Source organism: Astyanax mexicanus, chromosome 11, assembly GCF_023375975.1.
Source record: "Astyanax mexicanus isolate ESR-SI-001 chromosome 11, AstMex3_surface, whole genome shotgun sequence".
Taxonomy (NCBI): domain Eukaryota; kingdom Metazoa; phylum Chordata; class Actinopteri; order Characiformes; family Acestrorhamphidae; genus Astyanax; species Astyanax mexicanus.
The window spans coordinates 17,575,075-17,599,866 of record NC_064418.1 but is presented as its reverse complement, the minus strand read 5'-3'; the positions used below and the strand labels follow the sequence as shown (position 1 = coordinate 17,599,866).

At 37.8% G+C, this 24,792-nt stretch overlaps 1 protein-coding gene across 2 annotated transcripts in view; it reads right to left on the bottom strand.

Moving 5' to 3' along the window:
• dnah7 (dynein, axonemal, heavy chain 7) overlaps positions 1-24,792 on the bottom strand; it is a 234,257-nt gene that overhangs the window by 164,634 nt on the left and 44,831 nt on the right. For both annotated transcript variants that reach the window (XM_022680457.2, XM_049485303.1), the window contains exons 21-26: positions 16,663-16,861; positions 15,222-15,362; positions 11,079-11,291; positions 7,382-7,491; positions 5,702-5,870; positions 1,516-1,618 (exon numbers count right to left, since the gene is read on the bottom strand). In XM_022680457.2, the coding sequence (XP_022536178.2) occupies positions 1,516-1,618; positions 5,702-5,870; positions 7,382-7,491; positions 11,079-11,291; positions 15,222-15,362; positions 16,663-16,861 (935 nt within the window). The remainder of the gene's footprint in view (positions 1-1,515; positions 1,619-5,701; positions 5,871-7,381; positions 7,492-11,078; positions 11,292-15,221; positions 15,363-16,662; positions 16,862-24,792) is intronic.

Genomic DNA, 24,792 nt, shown 5'->3' with positions numbered 1-24,792 from the left:
AGTCTGGTCATCAAGAGACCTCAAAACTCCACTTCTACACATTATAAAGAGATTAACCTAATAGCTCTAATGACATATGAATTAAACCTAACTTGCACTTTATTCACCTTATTCACTCCACAGCTTAATAAAAACCTCTGTTTACATCCCATAATGCTAGCTTCAGCTCTGAGCGCCGCCATTACTGAACTGAAAAAAACAGACATATATACGTATATACATAAACTCCCCATAGCCAAAGAAAAATGCCTCGTTTTAAATGTCAGGGCTCTTCGGATTCTATCAAGGAGGCGTGGAGCTACTTTGAGCCTGAATAATGATGGAAAAAAACGATTTATCAGGGCAAATTATGCCCTGTTTTACTCAGTCTGAAGCATGTTTGGAAAAACTTTTCAAATTTCTGGATCTCGGGAACGCTGTGGGAGAGCAGAGGTGTGCAATTCATCAAAGGTAAGTACTTTATATCATGTTTTACTACACCGAAAGTCCATTTTACACCAGAGTTCTCCTTTAAGAACTGAGATATCTGCCTGTGTAATTGGGTGAGCCCTGTCATTAGTATTGCTAACAAGGCGTTAGCATAATTGGATGAGTCCAGTTGCTAGCATTGCTAATAAGACGTTTGCAACGTTGGACAAGCCCAGTATTGAGGTATTGCTAACACAGCATTAAGGTCATCAGCTGATCCCAGTCACCAGCATTTCAAACATGAAATTAGTGACACTGGATAATGGATGCAATACTGGATGTGCCTGGTCGGCATTAGAGACAATGGAACATGCTTATACTACTGTTGAGCGAGGTTGGTAACTGCATAATGCGCTTTGATGATTATCGGTAGGTGGGTGCAATGGTGTTGTTAAGTGGTTGCTATTTGGTTCACATGGGGTTTTTATGTGGCTGCTAAGGTATTCTATGGTGAGAAAAAAATACTAACAGACGAGTGCAGGTCAGTTTGGTGGCAGCTGGACACAAATAGAGTTCTGAGAGTAAATAGTAAAGTAATAAGAAAACGGCAAATAAACCAAAGCAGGTCAAAACGTCAAAGAATTTGTTTTCAGGGACCTGTCCTGAAATCATACATCTGAAATGGTTACAGTGTTACAGTTTAGCAGATGTACAGTAGAAGTGCATGCACTTAGGACCACATTCATTCTTAACACGGAAAAAAAGGTAATTTAATATTTTCGGCAAAGTACATATGAAAACTGCATCCAATCAAAAAACTGTATCCAAGCACATCTTATGTGAGAAGTTTTGCATTTAAAATCTGGCAGAAAAATAATAAGAAGAATATAAATTGGATAACAAGATTTTAAGAGTTGTGCAAGGCTTTGCATTGAGCAACGCTGAATCCAGTATTAAACACTCAGTATGGATTAAAGTGGGGGATCTATGGACAAAGTTCCACTGCTGATCTATTCTGTGTAACACAGCGGTGTAGTTTTATTGAGTGCAGGCAGGTTTAGATATAGATAGCCCCCCTCTGACACACATATGCACACCCACACACACCTCTCTGAATGGTGAAAATTTGCTGTGCCACCACTGACAGCACTTCCAAGTCGATACGGTTGAACTCGTCAAAGCATGCCCACGCACCACAGGACAGCAAGCCCTGAAAAAAGGGAGAGAAATCAGAAAGCTGGAGGATATGAGTGCTGCAGACGCTCTCAGCCATTCAGAGCTAGATCACTAACTGCTTAAATCTGTTTACTCCTGATTGGATCTTGGTAACACTTTACAATAAGTGTCACATATATCTGTACTTATCTATACTATATATACTAACCAGTGTCAATTAATAATTAGTTGAGACTAGGGGTGTGCCATTTCGTATCGTACACAATCATATCGGCAACATTTTTGAATATTGTTAACGATATCATACCCTGAAGTAATGAGCCCCATCACCCACCTCTAATTATCACATCAGGGTACTACTTTTTGCTGTTAGCAAAAGAAAAATTCACACTGTTCTCATTTCCCATCAGACTACAGTATATCTGTCCAGTATCATTCATTTTACTTTAATCATGGATGTATGGATATATTTGGAGTAAATTAGTACTATCATGATAGCCTGGATTATTGACTTGATATCTGATAAAATTCTTGTATTTTTTTATATCTTAGTTAGGGGTGTGCCATATCATATCATATGCGATAATGCAGTAGTATATTCCTGAAATATATATATTTTTAATTTATTGTTTGTTATATCACCAAGTGTGTTGTTATCGCAAAAATACCATTAAATATGATGATATTATTTTAGGGGCATATCACTCACCCCTAATTGAGACATTTTGTCGTAATTACTGTTATTTATTGTACCCTTATTACTCGGCACAACAGCGGCAGCGCGCCGACACCTCGTGGTCCGCGGTGTTAGTTGTAAGCGCTTGCGCTAGCTGCAATATATGACAGAAAATTCTGAAAAACTGCAGAATTATGTATGGGATTAGATATGAGTACGAGGAGATAAAAGAGAAACAGGAGATACAGTATGTGAGAACCTTTACATGTGAGTAGCTCATACACCAGAACACACAACACGCAAATCTCTCTCTCTCTCTCTCTCTCTCTCTCATTCTCTCTTTCTCTCGTTTGTTTCTTAGATTGATCTCTCTGATAAGATGTGTGAAAACTAATAAAACTAGCCATCCCACTCTAAAAACGAATTAAAACTTACGGAACTGTAGGAGAAAAAATAAAAACAAAATTAAATGAAACTATAATGAAATATGTTATAATCACTGTGTGTAGCTGTTCTTAAAAATCATTTTAATTAAATAATAGTTCTATGCTTCTATGTTACAGTGTTAATTAACATAATTCTGATCATATTTCGCTCATTCAAACAGCCCGAAAACAGACAGTTTATGGGGTGGATCAGGTCGGGCTCGGGCTCATAATGACAGTTCATGGTTCAGGTTGGGTCGGGCTTGGGCAGAACGTGCACGTGCTCGGGCTGGGTCGGGTCGGATTTTTTGGGCCCGATCTAGCCTCTAACTTACACAATAAAACAGTTTGGCTTATTTTAAACGTTAACACAAAACTGAAGTTGAGATTATTGTGAACAACAGTCCTGAATAAAAGAGAACAATTAACTAGATTAAAAAGAAAGCACACTTTATGTGATCAGCATGAGCTGCTTAGCATGAGCACATGGCTGTTTGTTAGGAGAAGGTTTGAGGAGTTTTTTTAATTTGCATTACTTGGCCCTTCCTAATGATGACTGTAAACAAACCATAGTTATAATTAACATATATATCTAAATACTATATACTCTTAAAACACAGCTCATGTAAGAAAACCCACTAACATAAGTTATGACTGTTAATATCCTAAAGTGCCTAATGTTCCAAAAGATAAAAAGTGTGACTTTTCACTGTAGATGACTTTCTTCCATTCTGCCAATCAACAAATCCGTGTCCATCCCTACTGCAAAATTAGGGACTCACCATAACTGGAAATCAGGGTTAAAATCAGGCTAAAATTACGAATGTCTGTGCTGACCGGGGAGAGAGCGCCACCTACCCAGAGAGAGCATGACCAATGTACTGTCTCAAACTCTGGCCACTGATGAAGCAGTAGCATGACCTGGGATTTGAACTTGTGATCCTCAGATCATCCTTAAGGTAGAGATATACATCATGGTTGCTTTGTGTATCCTGCGTCTTTTTGGAGCGTAGGTCGTGCACGTCCTTCAAAAATTAACATGACACGTATGCAAGGTGCAATACACAGAAAACCGCTAGGGGCAGTACCAACGACACAAACTCGCCATTCTCACATTGTCTTTAATTTAGCGGCCTTACATACCACCTACGAAGGTGGTATCAATTTCTCTGCCATGACCATAAAATTATTCAAAGGCTAATCTCCTCAAGTGTTGCCATGATTGCATCGTTCAAATCCGGAAGCCCTTTGCCTTGTTTACATTGTTCTATGTTGTGCCCTCTAGTGAAAGCCTTCAGTTACACACGTTGCACATAGGCTAGTATGTTTTCAGTCACATGTTTTCACCACGCAGCCGGTTGTCTACGCAAACACACGGGCAAACAGCAAGTATGTTTTTACCCTTACTCCTAGGGACCACTCTAATCTATGTTTGCTTTTTCAAATGGATGATTCTAATTTAATGCTGAATGTTCAACAAAGAAAAATCATGATGGCAGTTACAACAGTAGCCAAGAGGAAAGAGTGGATATTTTCTATACAATCTTATCTTACTGCAATCTCCAGTGTCTGGACTACGATACCCAGGATGCACCACACATTGACACTTAAGCTCACATGACACTGCACACAGCAACTCCAGGAAGTCAATCACCAAATTAATAACACATGATTACTGGCCTATATAAACCCCTCCCTCCACTTCACCTGTGCTGGGTACTGATGGATTATCCTCGTACAACGCATTTTTCTTTGACTGTGTTATCTCTCTTGATGTCGACCCTGTTTTTGTATTTACCGACCTTGATTTTGGATTATTCTCCGATATTCCTTTATTTGTGTATGACCCCTGGACTGTTAATCGTTTATGGTACGTTTTCTCTCTCTTGCTGCTGTTCACTGGTATTGATCCTGATCATTCTGGCAAACCCTTGTATTGCCCCTTTTTTCAATAAACCTGTTTTATTGTATCTGCGTGTGTCTGAGACCTGTCTTGCCATCACACTTTCGTAAAAGCTGATCTACCTCTTTGTACATTTACATGTAATTAACTCTTTGCGTGTCTTTTTTTTCATATTCTCCCATTTGAATGCAGAGATTGTTACTTGTATGACAAAAAAACAGTAAAAGATCATAATTTTCAGTGTTGCCATGCTGTGCTCATCTCATATCACAGCAAGAGGAGTAACAGATGTCAGAATTCAAGCCATTTGAAAAGGTGGAATTACAGACATCTCTGCAAAGGACTTTAGAAAAAGAGAAAAAAAACCTTTCCAGTAGAGATTCCAGGAAAAGATTATATCTCGCTAAAATTTAAAATAAAGATGATTGTGGTTTATATTGAAAGGGAGGCAAAGATGACACACTGTTCTGCTGAATTTCTACATCTCAGGATGTGCTGCCGAGCTCTCCAAAGGTGGGCTCGCAAAATCTCTGTTGCCATGGCAACACTGGTGACGATCTTTTCTACCTCTTCCTCTCTTTCTTTTTTTTGGGCTCAAAGTACCTCTTTAGAGGAAGAAGAAGAAAGGGGCAAGGACGCACTCCTCAACACTCCTCCCCTGAACTGCCTTTGTGGTATTTAACATTCCTGACTATTTCCTTTTAAATACTCCATGCTCTTTAGATTTTAACTGGGACTCATGTCCTGCTTTTTATCATTTTTTCAAAGCACTCTAACACTCGACTATGGACACTTGATGATCATTCTGTTGGGCATGACTGGAAAAAAAAACTATAACAGTATTGAAAAATATTTGGCTTTTTTCTTTTTTGCTACAGTAAAATAATCTTATTCAAGCCAGTACAGGACTCTGTTTATAAGAGTCAGAGTACAACAATTACACAACACTCTGTACTTAATGAAACCCTTGTGACTCAGCCTTGTACAGAAGAAGCTCAGCAAGGTGTCCTCACATTTCTATGGGCTTACGGGTGACACACAAAATAAATTCACTCCAAACTCCAAAAGAGAGTGAAAGGACAAGTAACTCTCATGTCTGCATGTCTCTCTAACCTTAAAGAACTTGCCCAGAGCAATGTAGTCAAGGCCATCTGAGCAGTTGAAGACCACGCACTGCTTGGCCACAGCTTTGGCCAGGTCTTTTGTGGTTTCAGTCTTCCCTGTGCCGGCAGGACCCTCGGGAGCTCCTCCCAGGTGCAGATGCAGTGCTCCAAATAGAGTTCTGGGGAAAGACACACATGCAGAAGTGTAGACATGAAAGAGAAAAAAGTTGGGACACTGTGTAAAATATAAATGCATAGAAAAAGTGTAAATTGAAGAAGAATGCAATGATTTGCAAATCTAATATATACAGAATTTATTCAGAATTTGATAGCAGAAATTATACTTGGTCCTTGAGACCAAAAAAGTTGGGACAGGGCAACAAAAGGCTGGGAAAACTAAGAGGTACTAATAAAAGAGTAATTTATAACTAACTTGTTGACTGGGTTTAAAAAGAGAATTTTAGAGAGTTTTCATTACTCTGTGAAAAACTGCATCTAGAATAGAGGAACAATTTCAGAATAATGTTCCTCAATGTGAAATTGTGTAAACTTTGGATACTCCACCATCTACAGCCTGTAGTCTCATTAAAGGATTCAGAGAATCTTTTAATGAGAAATCCCTGTGTGTAAGAGACAAGGTAGATGGTCACTTTTGAATGCTGTTAAGCTTTGGGCTGCATTGCACTGCATTATAAACAGGCATGATTTACTGTATAAAGGACTGAGACAAAATGAAAAACTGTTCTGTGGTCAGATTAAATATTAATCAAAATATCAGCAAATATGCTCCTCACTTCCCACAGCTTTACAGACTGCTGTTAAAAAAGAGCAGATGCTGCACAATGTTACACATGGCTCTGTTCCAACATTTTTGAGATACGTTGCTGCCATCAAGTTCAGTGTAACACGTTGGAGGCAAGATGCAAAAGCAAGTCGAGTTTATTTTCCATATTTAAAAAAAAAAACACTAGGGCTGTAAAACAAACACTAAGACTATAGAAACAACAACTATAAAACAAAGGATTAACAATAAGACTTATAAGCAATAAAGAAAAATAAGCAAACGAAGAAATATATATAAAAAAACAGAAACTAAACTTACAAAAAAATGCAGAACTGAATAATAAACAAAGAGAAATCAAACAAAAGTCAGGAAATACTAGGACAAGATCAAAATAGAGAGGCTGAAACCCACACAAACACACATGGTCAAACACACAAAAAGCAAGACAGAGAACAAAGAAGCACATGGGGTATTCATGCACAAACACAGGCAAGAGACACCAGGAGAAGTAACGAGGGGCAGGGTTAAAAATTAGACAGGGTGGGGCTAAGATAGAGACAAGTCCAGGAAAGGCAGGAAACACAAAACTAAAGAACAGAGGAGTAACTGGAGCAGAAAAAAAAGACAAAAAAGGAAAAACACAAGACAGACAAAATATCTCATTTTTAGCAGCTGATATGTGTTTTCTTTTCTATTGTTAATCGCAACGTTTTGTAACTGGGGCAGTAATTAGTAGGTTACTCTCATTATTATTAGAGATAAACTTCAGCGGAATAGATTTTATAAAAGGTCACAATAAATGTTATTGTGATTAAGCCTAATATGCTGCTTAATATCTTTAATAGCTCTAGAGCTGAACTGTTTTTGTAATTCACAAACAGGCAGCAACTGTAAATCTGCTCTGACCTGTAGCAGCGATCGGTGAGGGGTGTGATGACCAGCCGTGGAGTGTTCCCAAGGTACTCATAGCCGTACGCCAGGCCAGCATTAATCATTTTGGTCTGAAGCTGGTTCTCCTGCGGTGGAGGGAGGGAGGGAGGGAGGAAGAGAAAAAAAGAGAACAATGTTAAACTAATCGGTTTAGACAAGTTGAAATTAATATTAGGTTTATTATCTAAAATAAGGAAAGCAATTCTGCTGTGACACATGTGAACTGACTTGGTGAGTTGGCTAATTCAGTGTTGATCTCTACGTGGCAGAACACTGATTATTTAAATGAATATTGTTCTATTCGTTGTAATTTTATTATCCTCTCCTAACTCTGTCTGTCCAAGATCATTTAAATATCTTCTGCATTATTTATTTAGAAATATATTACATCTGTGCCATGAATCGCACTTCTGAGGTATATTTTATTAAGATGTCTTGAGAATGTTGCACAGCCGCTGAATGTGTAAGACTTATGCAACTAAGAGTGAAAATACAATAAGGGAAATAGTATAGAAAGAAACAAAAACATGCTAAAAAATATGGGAAAGAACTTTCTTAACTGAATATGAAGCGTTACCTCAGCAACACCCACATCTAGTTAAGGTGTGAGGTGTTATCTTGTGAGTGAGGCTGAAGACTGGCCAGAATGTTCATGGCAAGGTACGTTACCTTGTTGGAGTGAGGTCTAATAATGGGTGAAGATGTATGGTATATTCCACTTTTAAAATTGTGTAGCCATTTAAAAGTCATTGAACCACAGTGTCAGTACCAGGAATACACCACAGAAGGCATTAGACAAGACAAAACAGCCATATACAACATATATGTAGTGAACACACACATACACACCAGTAAGCACACTCAGTGACATACCACACACAGGGATATTTTGGAATATATTTTGTGCCTGGAACGGTGGCAAGCAGTAAGGATCAAGGGGCTTGCTTAAGGGGCCAACAAGTACGGGTTTTGACCCAGGGCACTAACTACTGCACCACCATCTTTGGGCTTTCTGACCCATGACTTTTGGCATGCCTGTGTAAACTAGTCACTACCAAACTTGAATTATTCTTCCAGCCATTATGTTTTAATTTTGAAAGAAGATTTTACACTGAAAGGGTTGCAGCAGGGAAGGATGAACCTGAACAACCTGAACAGACACTAACAACGTACAAGAACCGACAAACTAACACTGGAGACACAGAAGCTTAAATACACACAAGGCGGGAAAGGAAACAGGGAACACCTGGGCAAAGGTAATGGCGGGGGCGGAGCTACAAATGAAACACAGGTAAAAACTAGTGGTGTCAGTCGATTAAAATTTTTTATCAGGTTAACAAAGTGCTGTGATTAACTGCAATTAATCACATTTGTTTTCCTTCAGACGTAATTTTTTATAGTGGCTATTTAAATGTAAATAAAAGAATGAATGTAAGACATGTAAAATGCAATTACTGTACATTAGTGGTGTCAATTAAAATAATAGTATATACTTGTATGTTTGAGGGGATATAAAATCAGTGTATGGTGCTGGAATAAAGAATGCATGATAAATTGGATTGTAAATCAGTGGCGGATGCTGGTCTTTCAAGGAGGGGAAGCTCAATTTCGGCCTACATCTTAACATATGTAGTTTTATTTATACGTAAATTCTACTCTCCCTGAGATTTTTTTTTTTGTAAACAAAAGGCATTATTTTCCAGTTTTCACTACACAACAAAAAAGTACCCATTTACATTGAACAATTACATAAAAAAAGACGCTATGACATTAATAAACATAAAATGATCAATAAAAAAAAACATTACGCAAAATCTTTAAAGTTGCTAAAGGAAAAAATGCAGGTAAATTTATTTCCTTTTTGGACAGTTTTCATTTCCTTAAATAATCCCTTTATTAATTTAAATTATTTAAATTAATTTTAATAATAACACAACACTTACTACTTGCCCCTGTTCATTTATGTCCTGAGATAGTTGCATCAAGAGGAATGGCCATCAGTATATTTTATTTGTTACAGCACTTCCAGTCAGCCAGCTCACTTTATCATACCAGAACAGCTGAAAATACCTGTTACTTTTCCCCACATTTTACACCAAATTAATCTGAGCAGTTGATCTGCCCTCCTGTTTAAATCTTAAGTTTTTCTTTGTAAGGAAGACTATCAAATGGATTTTTACACTAAAATATCGCTGATTCGCTCATTTCGCTGTCAATCAAAAAGGGACTCCGCCTCGGACAGATCATCCAATAATCATGCAGAAGCTGAGCGTCCGGGCCGGCCGAGGCCAGCCCACTGCCCCATAGACCCCCAGAGACGCTGAGCGTCCGATGGGCGGGACAAAGCCCAGCATTTATCCAATGACTCGTCTCGTTTCGCCGCGCGCTTTGCTCCGCTATTGAAGTCTGTGGACGCTCAGCGTCCGCACTGTTTAAAGCAGCGCTGTGAAGCTGCGGGAATGAGTGAGAGGAAAGCCGCGGCGTTACCAGTGATAAGAAGCTGATTCTGAACTAAGTTCAGCGCGGTGTAGCGCATATTTAATCAGTGACATGTACACACAGTAATATATAATTAATCACTTATTTTTTTACATTTTAGTGGAAGCTGAGCTTCCCTTGCAGTCTTAGAGCAATCGCCACTGATATATAAATATATATATATATATATATATATATATATATATATATAGAGAGAGAGAGAGAGAGAGAGAGAGAGAGAGAAAGAAATAAAGCTCTCTGGCCGGCTCTGAGCTGGAAGTTCACAGCGTGTCATTTAATTATTCAGCCGGACGACATATCAGTGCGTTGGGTGGGGGCGGGGCAGATTACAGTGGAAGTAGGGGTCAAACTTGGTGCCTTAAATAACTTTTAAAAATTTTAACGTGTTACTGATACCAATTAACAGCGTGTGTTAGCGCTATAACGTAAAATTTTACTTTGTAGCTTGTTGTTGTTTCTATTTTTAGAATGATGCTAAATTATAATAATAATTTAAATTATGAGTCAAAGACATTACATTGATACATTGAATATAACATTTCAACATGAATGTGTAAGTGCTTAACCGTCCTTTTATGTTCATTTGTCAGGAACAGCAATGGTGTTCCCAGGTCAATTTGACCTGGTGCATTTTTAATAATCCAAAAGATGTCTGTAACCAAAAAAAATCCTTACAAGCAGTGTAAATATTTAATTACTAACTCCATTAATACTTATTCCATCAATATTTAGTGCAATGATGTTCTTACCTCTAACAGGTAATGCTTCAATTAGGATAATTCACTCTTTTTCTACATTATTACTTTTAAAAGACCAACATATAAACCACAATAATTTTACATGAAATATATCATATTGCAATTTTGTTTTAGTTAGCAAATATGTGAGATTAACTATTTTCATATTTTATGTTGATTACACTAATTAAGACGAGCAGAAGAAGTTTCATGCTGAAAAAAAAAATACTTTTAACTATTTTTCCTAGATCTTCAGAATTAAAAATGTGCAAATTTCAGGAGGGTTAACCTTTTCGCAACTATTTAACACTGAACTTGAAAATTAAAACTACAACTGACACTATTTCAACAACATTTCAAAGCTGGTTCCAAAGGTCCAAGGTGATGTGCAAGCTGTGTCTGCAATGTTAAACAAACAGAAACACACACACACTTACAGTCCAGTAGTAACGTAGCTGGCTGAGCCACTCGAAGTTGTTCTCGTCGTCCACGCTCTTCTGTACGAGCGAGGCCAGGACATCTCGAGCGTGAACGTCCAGCACCACCAGAGCTCCCAGGGTCACTCTGTTCTGTTTGGACAGCTTCCCACGCACCAGCGCCACAATGTCGTCTATCTGAGTGTTGTTCTGATGCAAGTAACCTTCAAGAGCCTGAGAGAGAAAGAGGAACAGAGACATCAGTGCCCTGCTTAAGAACACAGCCCATAGAGCAAACTGAACTATGACACTAATGGTGCCATGAAATAATAAGCTATATGCATGCAGTCTGATAGATCTGAACAATTTATTAAAAACACCAGTTTATAAAAGGTCTGACCCTCTGTGACTTCCTGGGATTTACAGTTTGTATACAGTTCTGGTAAGTTTATGTGAAAAAGTATTTAGCCCTCTACAGATTTCTTTTCTTTTTGCTGTTTTATCATTTCATATTTACATTTTTTTCACATTAACACATTTTAATATCAAAGCAAAACATAAAAAAATATGATATTAAGTAAAAAAAATGGATCTATTTGAAAAATTGACCTGATATCTTGGCGGCAACAACTGCAATCAAGAGTTTGCTATAACTGGCAATGAGTCTTTCACATCTCTGTGGAGGAATTTTGGTCCGCTATTCTTTACAGATTTGTTTTAATTCTAACCACATTTGAGGGTTTTTGAGCGTAAACCACCTGAATAAGATCATCTACAGCATCACAATCAGACTTTGATTTTTTAGCCACTCCAAGGTGGACCTGCTGGTGTGTTTTGGCTCATTGTCCTACTGCAGAACCCAAGTACACCTGAGCTTAAGGTGACAAACAGATGGCCGGACATTCTCCTTCAGGATTGTCTGGTAAACAGCAGAATTCCTGATTCCTTCTATCACAGCAAGTTGTCCAGGTCCTGAAGCAGCAAAGCAGCCCCAGATCATCGTACTACCACCGTTTTACGTTCAGTATGATGTTCTTTTTCTGAAATTAGGTGTTAGTTGTACACCAGATATAACGGGACACATACCTTCCAAAATGCTTGTTGGTAAATGTTAGTTAGGCCTTTGTTTTCGTTTTGGTCAGCAGTGTTTTTTGCCTTGGAACTCTCCCATGGAGACCATTTTCAGAGCAAATCATTTTTCAATATTTGTTTGGATAGCTTTTTGCCCTTAATGAATGAAATAATCACTTTTTATATATTCACACAGGTTATATCTGTCTGATATTAAAGTTTATTTGATAATCTGATTAATGTTAGTATGACAAAACAGCAAAACACATGGTGGTGTTACTTATAGCCTTTTTTTTTTCCAAAAAAGTTTTTTTTTGGAAGATTCTAAAATTGCATATCATAATGACCTCTCAACATTATCCAATACAAAAATGAATATTTCTTATGTATGCAGCTAAAACTGCCTGGAATACAAACTGGTAAATCAAAGGACACTGAAAATATACAATCTTGTTCATTTTATGTTTACTTGGTTATCAATTAAATTGTCCATTCTAAAATATGAATGTCTCAATAAATCAGGAAAAATATTAAATATGATAAAATATTCAAGTTGGTGTCCCGCTTAACCAAGTTATTATTTGGAATGAGCCCTATTACCTAGGTCTGTCACAATAATTACATTATTGACTTATCATAAAATAAATGGACATGACCTCAATAATATCTGATAATCGTGATATCATCGATTGTGTTCATTTATATGTTTGTTCACATTTATAACAGTGAACAGTATTTTAGACAGCCATGCAATGACCAATACTTCAATAACTGTGACTCCATACAAACAGTGTGGACTAAAGAAAAAAATGTATTTTCCAAAAAATATATTTATATGATTATTTTAAATGTTGTATTTAAATGAGTTTAATTGCTTTGTTATGCTATACTGTTATAATTTAATGTCAGTGGCATTTAAATGGTTTTAAAATGACAATAGTATTGTTTATCACAATTATCTCTGGGATGATATAGCGTCCACAAAATAATACTATTGTGACAGGCCTATAGTGACATCTCCAAATTGAAGGCCAAGTTTCATATAACGGGGGATGTCAGAGACAGGCAATGAAGTGGTTGTTTCAAGAAGAAGACACTGCAGAAAGCTGTTTGGAATTAGCTGAGAGGATTTGGCTATTTTTTACTTTTTTGTGCTATGTTTTAGATGACTGAATGTCTGTAAATCTACCATGAGCAGGCTGTCCTTATAAAATGAGCTTGGAAGGCCTTTGGGTGAACTTCTCTTGGGTGAAATTCTCTTTGGCACTCATTCATAAAACTCTGACTGGTGAAAACCTGGACTAGTTCCGATTTAAGTTATGCAACCTGCATGTATAACCACTTAAGGTAGAAAGGAAAACATAAATTAGATGTTTGGGACATTCTAGTGTACTTCTCTAGTTGTTTACTGTAAATGCAGAGCTAGATGTGAGGCAGAGCTACAGAAAAATTAGCATCATCACTGAGGCATTTATCACTGAGCTTCCTGGCAGTGTCAGCTACTGTTCTGAACTGATGCCATTTCTGTTATATATTGTTATTGCTGCTTCATCACATTTCCTATTCAGACATCAATCTTTTTAACTGCTTCTTCCAGATCAGAGTTGCTACAGATCCAGAGCTTACCCAGCATCACTGGGAACAAGGCAGGAGTAGCCCCTGGGCAAAGCGCCAGTCCAATAATCACACATCCACCACCAGGGAGAATGTAGCATAGACAATTCAGCCACCATGTGTGTTTACAGGAGGTTTGGAGCAAAGCAGAGGTAGAAAATTGTAATTAAGTAAAAGTACCTTTAATAAAATTCTACCCAAGTAAAAGTGAAAGTACCCATCTAAAAATCTACTCAAGTAAAAGTAAAAAAAAAAAATTCTCAATTTAAAATTTACTTTGATTAAAAGTTACATAGTTACTTTTAATAATTTGATGTAAAAAATGTACAAATCATAAATGAATGAACTATTATTCCAAATAATAATTTGGACCTTTCAGGCAGTATTTGTTCAGACCACCCCATAAAACATTTTCTAGAACAAGTGGCATAGGTTTCTATGATTCATTTTTTTTTCTTTACTGTTAAAAAGTTATGGTCATACAGGTGACTATAAACTGTACTTTAATATTTTTACAGTTCATTATTATTTTTTAACTTGCCATTGATATGCCTTAACTGCAATTTACATGTTTTCTTTTAACATTTAAGCAGATTGTTTAATGTTCCCAATAAAAACTTGAATTAATTATCATTAAAAACTTGAAATCATACAAAAAACTGTTGGTCGGCACATGCGCAGTGCTGTAAAGAAGCACATATCGATGGGTAGCATAACTCGACAGAACACCGGTTCCCCCGAGCCGCGCACACAGACCCCAGTCTACACAGCTGATTCACATAGCATCTCTTCCGCTAACCGTAATAAACACTGCTGAGAAAAGTTCAGCTGCGCTGCCATGGAGAACAAAACTCAGCTCAAACTATGTGTGATAAAATCAGCGGAACATAAACACAGCGAACATTATAAGGCATTTCTCTCACCACCAAGGCTTTCAGAAAGGAAATCTCAGTTTTTGAACGCAGGTTAAGCAGTCTCCAGTTTAGTTTAGCGTTGTTTAATGTCTAAAAGGGGTCTGTGTAATCCATTATCATTAGCTAAGGTTTAATATACCTTAATATACTATTAATTTAGGTGTTAATACACATTAGTCAATTAATTAAGACAGGATAACAAACACCTTCCGTCTCTATTAACCTTCACTGTTTTTTCAGAAAACCCTGAAGGCAGAATTCTGTCAAAGAAATTGCTTAGGTTGTACAATTTTTTAATAAAGGGATTATTGTGCTGGATATTTTACTAAATACATAAGACTTTCCACCTCTGGAGGATACTAAAACACATGGAGGAACCTGGAACCCACAATCTGAGAACGCTGGAGCTGTCCCACATACACAGCCCACCACCATCAGTAAATTGAAGTGATATTTTATCAACCAACATTAACATTTTGACAAAAAAAAAAAAAACATTCAACAGTAAAGTTATATTTAACCTGGTAGCAAAACCCTGGTTAGTTAATAAAACCGTTGCACATACCTTTGGTCCCTCATGAAAGGCATCATGAATGTGTTTGGTCCAGTAGACCTGTGAGACGCACAGCACCGTCTGGCCCGGCCACGCCCGCACCCAGTTGATCCTCAGGTCCTTAGGGTAAGCCTCGACTGCTTCACCTATCACCTACACAGCACACAACACACACCACAGAGGAGAACGCATTAGGAAACTTACCCTCAAGAATACATTCATGATGTCAATCAGAAAGGTTAACTCTTATGATAGATTGTGCAAAATAAGATAAAATGCTTAAAAAGTGCTAAAAATAATAACATTATTATCTCAAAATAACATCTAATTAACCAATATAATGAGAAAAGACTAAGTTAGAATCTCAAAATAGTGAGATAACCTCAAAATAATAATTTAGTATCTAAGAAAACAATAAGATAATCTAAGAATAATGAGTTAGTATCTCAAAATAATGACTCAGTAGCTCAAGATATTTTACTTACTATTAAAAAAAAATGACTCAGTATTTTAAAACAATGGCTTATTTCCAAACAATGAATTGGTATCTTAAAACAACATCATATCTCAAAATATGATTCATGATTTCGTAATTAGTATCTCAAAACAATCAATCAGTATTTTAAAACAGTGCCTTAATATCTCAAAACAATGCCTAATCTCAAAATATTGACTAAGTATTTTAAAATATAGACTCAAAACAATGAATTAGTATCTCAAAACAATGTAATATCTCAAAATATTGACTCAGTATTTTTAAATATAGACTTAAAACAATGAATTAGTATCTCAAAACAATGAATTACTATCCCAAAATAATTACACTGTATCAGAAAATAAAATATGGTCTCGTATTTTACAACAGTTCACTAATTAATACAAGAATATTTTTATGTGTGCTGGATTATTTTATTTTAAGTGGGGGCTTCCTTAAACTTTTGATACTTTTGCAAAAAAAATCAAACTGAAATGAATAATACACTGTAAAATTAGGTATTTGGGGTATTCTGGGTACGTATTTGACAAGTTTTGACAAGGAGCTGTGCTTAAATTTTAGGCTCCAATTAGGCTGAATGATATTTTTGTCAATGTTCTGTAAAACTTGTTCAACCAGCTACAAAAGACCTGGATCACGGACAGGTTAATTGAAAGCGCTGTGTTTCAAAGTGGGCTGAACACAGCTCTTTGAAAGGATGTTGAAACGCTGGCAGAAAGAGAGAAATTTAAGCACTTAAGGTTCAGACGGCGAGGAGTGACTCTGAACAAAGACAGCTAATTAACTTCTACACTTTCACCGGTTCCTCAGCCCGTCTAACTGACTGCACTCAGCCTGCTGATTTATGAGGACCTTTCTGAGCAGCGGTGCAGTTCCTCAGTCAAAGGCGACTTTTAAACTGATCCTAAATGAAGCTGCTGTGTAGCTCTGAAGCCTGAGCTCGGCACAATCTGTTACCTTGTGTAAGGATTTTATCATGCCACTCTCCAGCTCCAATAGCCATTTCTCCACCTGGCCACGCGCTTTAGAGGTGGAGATGGTGTCCAGCAGGGTCACCACCTCGCCCTCGCTGCTCTTTATGTGGGTGATGTCCAGAACGTCAGTGAAGACCACGCTGGCGATGCCCTCGAAGCACTTCTTTAAGTGGGGCTGTACCCTGGAGAGGAGGAAGAGAAGGTCAGCGGCCTTTATTGGCCTGTATATTACACTGTTAGTAGTTGTGAAACTGTGTTCAAATTGCTTCAATAAACTATGGCTACATGCCAATTGTATACTACATGCTAATACTATAAGGTATATGATATATACCTAGGGCTGCATAATATTGGGAAAAATGTAACCTGTTGTTCTGCAATATTCACTATTTTGCCAAAAATATTCAGGTGTTCAATCACTTCCATGACCACAGGTGTATAAAACCAAGCCCTTAGGCATTCAGACTGCTTCTACAAACATCAGTAAAAGAATGGGTCGTTCTCAGAAGCTCAGTGACATCAAGCGTGATACTGTGATAGGATTCAGCACCTGTGTAATGAGTCCAGTTGTAAAATTTTCTCACTACTAAATATTCCGCAACTCGCTCTGTCGATGTAAAATAACAGAGGGGTCTGAGGAGCATAGTGCACAGAGATCAACAACTTTCTGCAGAAATTGACACCCCATTTCTTCTAAAAACATTTTCTTGAAGGTTCCTTAAAGCAACTTAAGGAGTTCATATATAATTTTGAACTAAAGAACCCCTAAAAGGTCCTTTCAGAGTTTCTTTTACAGTTTACAGTCACTGTATTCAAAACAGTTACATCTACATATATCTACAGACTTCTACTGGATAATAAAGATGATCTTGTACTTAAATAAAGCCTTTGATGAAAGACTGTTGTCTATTTACCCTACAGCAATTCAGCTCTGACTGTTAGCCTACAGTATTTTTGGACTGCTCACCAAGTTTCAGGGTTGGTCACATTAGGCTATCCATTCCGTGCCTTGGCACAGTTAACCCCAAAACACAGCTCCTATGACTAGTGTGATCATATCACACTATCAAAATCATACAATACACTAATCACATATACAACACACCCATGCAGATACAATCATTTTAAATTGTTTTTTTTTTTTTTGTAATTAGTAAAATTTAAGAAAAGGTATTTGATTTAATATCATAAGCAGCAACATCAGATGTTTGGTTTTGTTTTTGGGCATATTTTCTCAGCTTTCTTAGTTATTTGAAACATGGTTTACCAAGTGACTTGGTTTTACCTGGACACCAATGTAAAAATCTGGCAACCCTGGTGGCTCCCCTTTCACTCCATTTGTTTCGCAGTCTGCTTCATATTAACAAGAATTGCAATGCATTTTGGGACACATTTAGCTCATGTTGTATGCAGCGATGTTTACTATAAATCATGATGCATTACGGGAGGTTGTAGTGCCCTCAAAATCATGTTCCAATTCCACTTTATGATTCGGACATTTAGAGAAAAATGGTCGACATACTCTATAGTGTCCTAAATAGTAAATAGAAAGCCATTTCGGTCACAGCCCTGGAATGCTGGAGATCAGAATCCAATATGGCTGCACTGCACATTAAAGGTAGTAAAAGCAGTAGCATTATTCAGTTTATTATTATAATTTCTATTTATGAATGTCTCATTAAAACAGTCCTACATACAGCACTGTTCAACTTCTACCTGTGGACACGTTTTCGTGCTGTTTGGATGCAGAAAATACCATATAATGCAATGTTATTAACTGGTATAATATCTGATATCTGAATCCTTAACTGGAACTCAAGTGTTAACTCAGGTAGAACATCACTCCCAGATCTGACATCCAACATCTGCAGTAAATGGAAGAAAAAGTTCGAATTAGAAGAAAGAAAATGTATTTATAACAGTCTTGCGAACACTCTTCAGTAAACCCACCGGTAAACTAACGCAACTTGGTGAAACTCTCCCTTCTCTCTAAGGAACAGTGAGCATTTTTTGAGCTTTCCTTCTTCAGAGAAGTGTAGTTTCAGTGTCCTCATCAAATTCTTCCCTCATTTAACCTGGCTCGCCTCCTTTAGTCTGATGGATTCTAACCCACGCGTCTGCATAATGAGCTGCGCTGTGAGGTACTTTTCAAAATTCGGCTCACCGAAAAGCTCAGGAATGGATGCGCAGATCCGCCAGAATTCTCAGATGCAATGACAGTGCGGAGGACAAAGGGATAACGTGAGTGTGTGTGTGTGTGTGTGTGTGTGTGTATATGTGTGTGTGTGTGTGTGTGTAGATATGAACGAGGGAGAAGGAGAGCACAATGAAGAGAGAGAGCCCTAGAAAGAAAAGAAAGGAGGGACAAAAAGAAAGAGAGAGGGAGAGAGACGGGCTTAGCCATGCGAATACAAGATTTGTGGAGGCAAAAAGTCCCTTTGTCTGCACACGCATTCATTATTAAACAAATATCTCGGGTGAAATAAGACAAGGCTTGCTTATCAGCCGAGGCCGTGCTCAGGGGAGCCGCGGCGGAGGAAGTAGGCCAGAATGTCATGAGGAGAAGAAGAGATTCTATAATTAAATTCCCACAGTAAGTACAGGATTTTCAGAGGCTCAAAATGAGTTTTCCAAGGCCGGGCAGCGCTAAATTGCTTTTTACATGTCCTTGCTCCTCTGGTCCTGCTGAGGACTTGCGGCATGGGCAGCGGAGAAATCGTTTTTTCCTTAACTCGCCGTCAGCGTGAGCAGAACGGCCCGGGTAACTTTTAATATCTTCTTGGCTGCGCCTCAAGATACGCCTTTAGAAACTGGGCTGCTGGAAAATAAACCCCACTTTCTGTGCGGCCAGACCAGTGTCGCCTTCTGCACCGATTGTTTGGTCTTATACAGGCACAGGCACTAATACAGGATGCTACTTTAGCTCTCAGACTTACATATCGAGCTATTTAAACACTGGTTACTGGTCTGGGAACTTCCTGTGCTTCTGCTCAAGTTCAGTACCATAATTAACAGCATATAGAGTAGGGCTGCAGGTTTTAATTTCAAACAACCAGCAGTGAAACCTGATTCCACCTGTTTAATCTAATCAAAACAAATCTTTAGAGCAGGTTAGCCACAATGCTAAGAGCCGGGCTCGGCACGGTTGGACCTGAGATGTTACCAGACACAGCAGCTGGGTTTGGCAGGGTTGAAATATCAATTGTAACAGACACAGCTGCTCGATCATGTTACGCACAATGTTAACAGCAGGACTCAGTTGGGATGGAGCTTGTTAGCCGCAAAGCACCAGTCACATAGAGAAGGCAGAGTTCTCTCACCCAAAGATTACAGGATAAATTCAGCAAAAAATATCTACTGGCAGAAATTGCAAAGTTCATTTAAACTGCTACTGCTACTTATGCCCAACAAATATGCCTGCAGATTTCTAGCCATTTTTCAGGGAAGGACAGTGCTCTTGCAATGTAAACAGGGGAATATTTGCTGTTTTTAAAATAGAAATGGTCTATTCCTCTGAGGCAAGTAGTCTACAAAAGGCCAGCTATCACGCTCCAGTCATATTCCAGTGGGACTCAACAGCTTCTTTCCAGGTCAAGCACAGACTCCTCCACAGTGTTTTTAGCCTGGTCTTGGAGACAGGAACTGTAACATCTAAGCAATAAACCAGATGTTTGTGAATATAAAATGGCGAATTATATTTAATATGTTTCTTCTAAAAACGTTTTCTTGAAGGTTCCTCAATGCACCCAGAGGGGTTCCTCCCCTTTTAACAGTACGCACAATGTACAAAAGCTAACAATAACATAGCCAAACTGGACAAGTCCAAAACCAAAGCACTAGCTAGGATCAAATCCAGAAAGAAAGCACACAACCTGCCAACCAAACCAAATTGGTGGCTCCGTGGTAAGAGATTTGGGTTAGTAATATCAATGATTAAGGCCACATGTACTAATCCACTGACCCTAAATTTATACTAGTAGGTGACAATGTCAAGTGACCAGCTGGTACAGATCACTAGCTAACGTAGGACAGCTAGCATAACAATCTGCCTCCGGGTGCTGAAGTAATGGATGCCCATCACTCTGGGCAGGTGTCCTCACAGTATCACTAGTGTGCAAGTGTGTCTCAATGACTACATTCCATTTGCACATCTAGAACATGTATGGTGAATATGGTTGAAAAGAAAAAAAGTAAGCAAACAGAATAATGCTTGGTATGCCACAGATATGTTGGCAATACTTTGCAATAACAAATTAGAAGATACATTTTTAAATACAACAAAGCTAAAAGATAAACAGGTGAGATGAATCTATATAAAAAAATAAAAAAAAAAAGTTAGTGACTATTTTCAATCATATAATGTCGTGAAGGATTATGGGAATTGGATTTAATAAAGACAAAGAAAAAAAACATAAGGCATGACAAGGGTAATTTCTGAAAATGTGTACATCTGTGTTTTTGTGTTGAAAGGTTAAATTTCCCAGATGTGTTCAGGTTCAGCCCCAAAAACTGTGGGTACATAATTTGGTGACTTGCCAAAAGAGAACCCAGCAAAATACCAAAAATACATTCATTCCCACTGCTTCCACTGCTAACACAATAACAAAAGATGTTAATCAGACCAAAAATTATGTTTTTAAATTCTGATATTGTAAACAAATGGTTCCCTGGTTTGTTTGTTTTTAAAGATGAAGCAAGAAATAGAGAGTAAAGTTATCAAATATTAGGTCATGTGATACATACAATGATTGAACAATAGTTTATTCTGTTATGCTGTGAGGCTTATATATATAGCATTTTGAGGTAGCCTAAGCTAAACTGCTGTGGATAACGTTGGTTGTTGGGGTTTTATTGCCACTTCAGCACATATTTGGCTATTTGTGGCATACACTTGGTTTTATATGTCCAGAAAGAGCAACGTTGTTCAAAGGCTTTAGCATTAAAAAGTGAAATATATTTCGCTACATATGTATAATAAATTAAGAGTTTGAGGTTAAGATGCGACCAGTATTTTAAGATTTCCCCTGGTGTTTTTTTTTTCCCAAAAGGTCTTTTATGTTCTTTTCTTGGTTGTAAGATTGTCTTGTATGGTTATAGGCATGCAGGCGGGATGTTGCACGGTTAACAAGATGGTATTTCATCATTTGTTGTTAAGTGTCTATGGGTTAGACTTGTGCAGCACCTTGTGTAGATTGTCTGATTTGAACTTGAGTTGTGCTTGTAGATAGTCTTTCTTAACAATGGCTGAATTATATGCAGTTAAACTGTGGATAACAATAACTAACGTTTACAGTCCATTTTGTTGAATAAAATAGCAAGTACACAGCATCTCAATAGGTGTCATGCATTACTGTGTTCTTGTGAGTGTGTTCCTCCAAGAAAACGTGCTCTGTATTAAGAAAGAAGAAACCTTTCCAACATTACGAACCCTTTAAAGAGTAGAAGAGGTAGAAGAGCACAGTATTAGCACTGTTAGGAAATGTCAGACTGATGCTGACATGTGAAGGAAATCCAATCTCAGAGAGACTGAGGTGGAATGGTCTAGAACTTCCTCTAGCCAGGTCTCACTCTGTCACACACAGTGTTGGGCACGTTACTTTGAAAAAGTAATTAGTTATAGTTACTCGTTACTTCTCCAAAAAAGTAACTGAGTTACTAACGGAGTTACTCCACTATAAAAGTAATTAGTTACCAGTAAAAGTAACTATGGCGTTACTTTTTATTATTCGCCCGTCAAAAAAAGGAAATCAATTATGCATTTACTATTATTATTAGAAAAATAACTAAAAATAACAAACGAAAATAAACCCAAAATGTTGACAAAAATATAATCTAACGAATTTCAAAAAAATAAAACGAAATTCTCCACACAACCAAAGAAAATTACTAAAACTTGTAATACTGAAAAAAGTGGAAAAACGCATCTGGGGATGAAATTTAACAAACCAAGCCACACTCAAAAGAAATATGTATATATAAAACAAAATAATGGACAAAAACAACAATTTAATGCCCGTTAAAATGGTATTAATATAACAGCTTCACCAAAAGAGAATAGAGCTTAGATCGTGCCCAAAAAATCCGACCCAGCCGGAGCCCGTGCACATTCTGCCCAAGCCCGAACCATAAACTGTCATTATGAGCCTGACCCGATCCGCCCCATAAACTGTCTGTTTTCGGGCTGATTGAATGAGCGAAATATAATCAGAATTATGTTAATTAACACTGTAACATAGAAGCATAGAACTATTATTTAATTTAAATGATTTTTAAGAACAGCTACACACAATGCTGCAAGTCAAACGCGGAGGCGTTCACGTGCGCCCAGAGCTACGTGATTACATTTTTCATTTTTATTACAGTTTAATTTTATTTTGTTTTTATTTTTTCTGTTCATTTTAGGGTGGGCTTGCTAGCGCGAGCGCTTTACACAAGAACTAACGGACCACGAGTGCCGCGCGCTCGGCACAACAACTCCCGCTGTACAACTCCGCTGTACAACAGCGCTTATAAATAAATTAAACACAAAAATGAGGGTATTCTATCAGTAATTTCAGTTCGTTTAGTTAGTTTTATAAACACAAAATACAGTTCGAGATAGTTATGTTTTTCCTTTTAATTACCGTTTTTATTAGATTCAGTTAACACAAATGTTTTTCACTTTCAATTTTCGCTATTTCGTTCGCTTTAGTGAACAATAATAATTGGTTACTTAGCAACATTGTGATTATCACACCAGAGCTTTATATAAAATAAAAATAGGAGCCTGATTTCGGGTCGGTCCTCAGGTCAGGTGGGATTCGGGCAGAGAATCTAAGCTCTAAAATAGAAAGCAGCAGCACCACAAAAACCGGAGCAGCTAAAAAGAGTTTAACGTCCTTAATTCGGAACTTGGGCTGTCCACGGCAATCACTGAATTGATTAGAGCACGCAAATCGTCACAATTGTGCCTCACTTCACCACGCCAAACCACAGGCACAGCGGCCAGAAGCTCAAGTTCACCGGACAGAGGAGGGGTTAACCAGGGCAAAGCGAAGTAAAAAAAAAAAGTTAATAGAGCTGCTAAAGTAACGTGCAGTAACGGGGTGTCGGAAATGGTAACGGCGTTATAGTTACAGTCATAGTAATTAGTTAGATTACTCGTTACTGAAAAAAATTAACGGCGTTAGTAAAGTTAGTTTTAACGCTGTTACTCCCAACACTGGTCACACACTATGCTGTCAGGCTGGGAGGCTGAAGGAGAGAATGTGTTTCCAGCAAGTGAGGACATGTAAAGCCAGCACCACCTGCATCTTTACTAACTGCTGCAAACACAATGCCACTGGACAGCTCAATATGCACACTACCTACTACAACAGCCAGCATCATGCAGAGTGACAGGGGTGAGAGCCAGGGTCATTTTACCCAGGAGAGAGAGCAAGATCATTCTTACATGGCCAGGGTCTAAGAACAGCTGAGGCATTGCTGAGGATGACAATTGGCGGCCCAATGGCAAGGCTAAGACCTAAGTGGTGCTACCTTCTTTGGATGAGGAAAAGAGGGTCACATCACTCAAGAGACCCTGGTGCTTTTATTAAAGACGGTAGAATAGACAGTCAAATGGATCACGGCTCTGAATCTGCAACAAAACAAAAGTGCACTGAAGTCAAATAGGGGTTTTGACAGTCTTTCAAGAAGTCCTACTAGTAGTACTCTTAAGAAGTTGTCTTGGTCTTTCAGATTTCAGCTTGACCCTCACCATTCCAGTTTACTGCAATTCCTTGAACAGAGGAAATGGCTACCTGAAAACACTCTGCAAATGTCTCATACAATAGTCTTCTCTTTCTTTGTGGGCATCAGTTATTTACCATTTATATTGATTGCAACTGCTTAGAGGAGCCCATATTTTTTCAAATTGACCAACACAGTTTGGGATGCACATAAAATCCAGACTAATGGATAACTAATAACATTAACATAACAGTTTGCTGCTTTAAATAGTGATACATTGCTACATTGATCTGGATACAGAGCTGCAGTGAAAACATATAGACTGAGCAGAGTTATAAAATGAGCAGAGTTTGGGACATATGGCAGGTAATTGGTGCAAAAGGAATTAAGGTGTTCAGAGTAT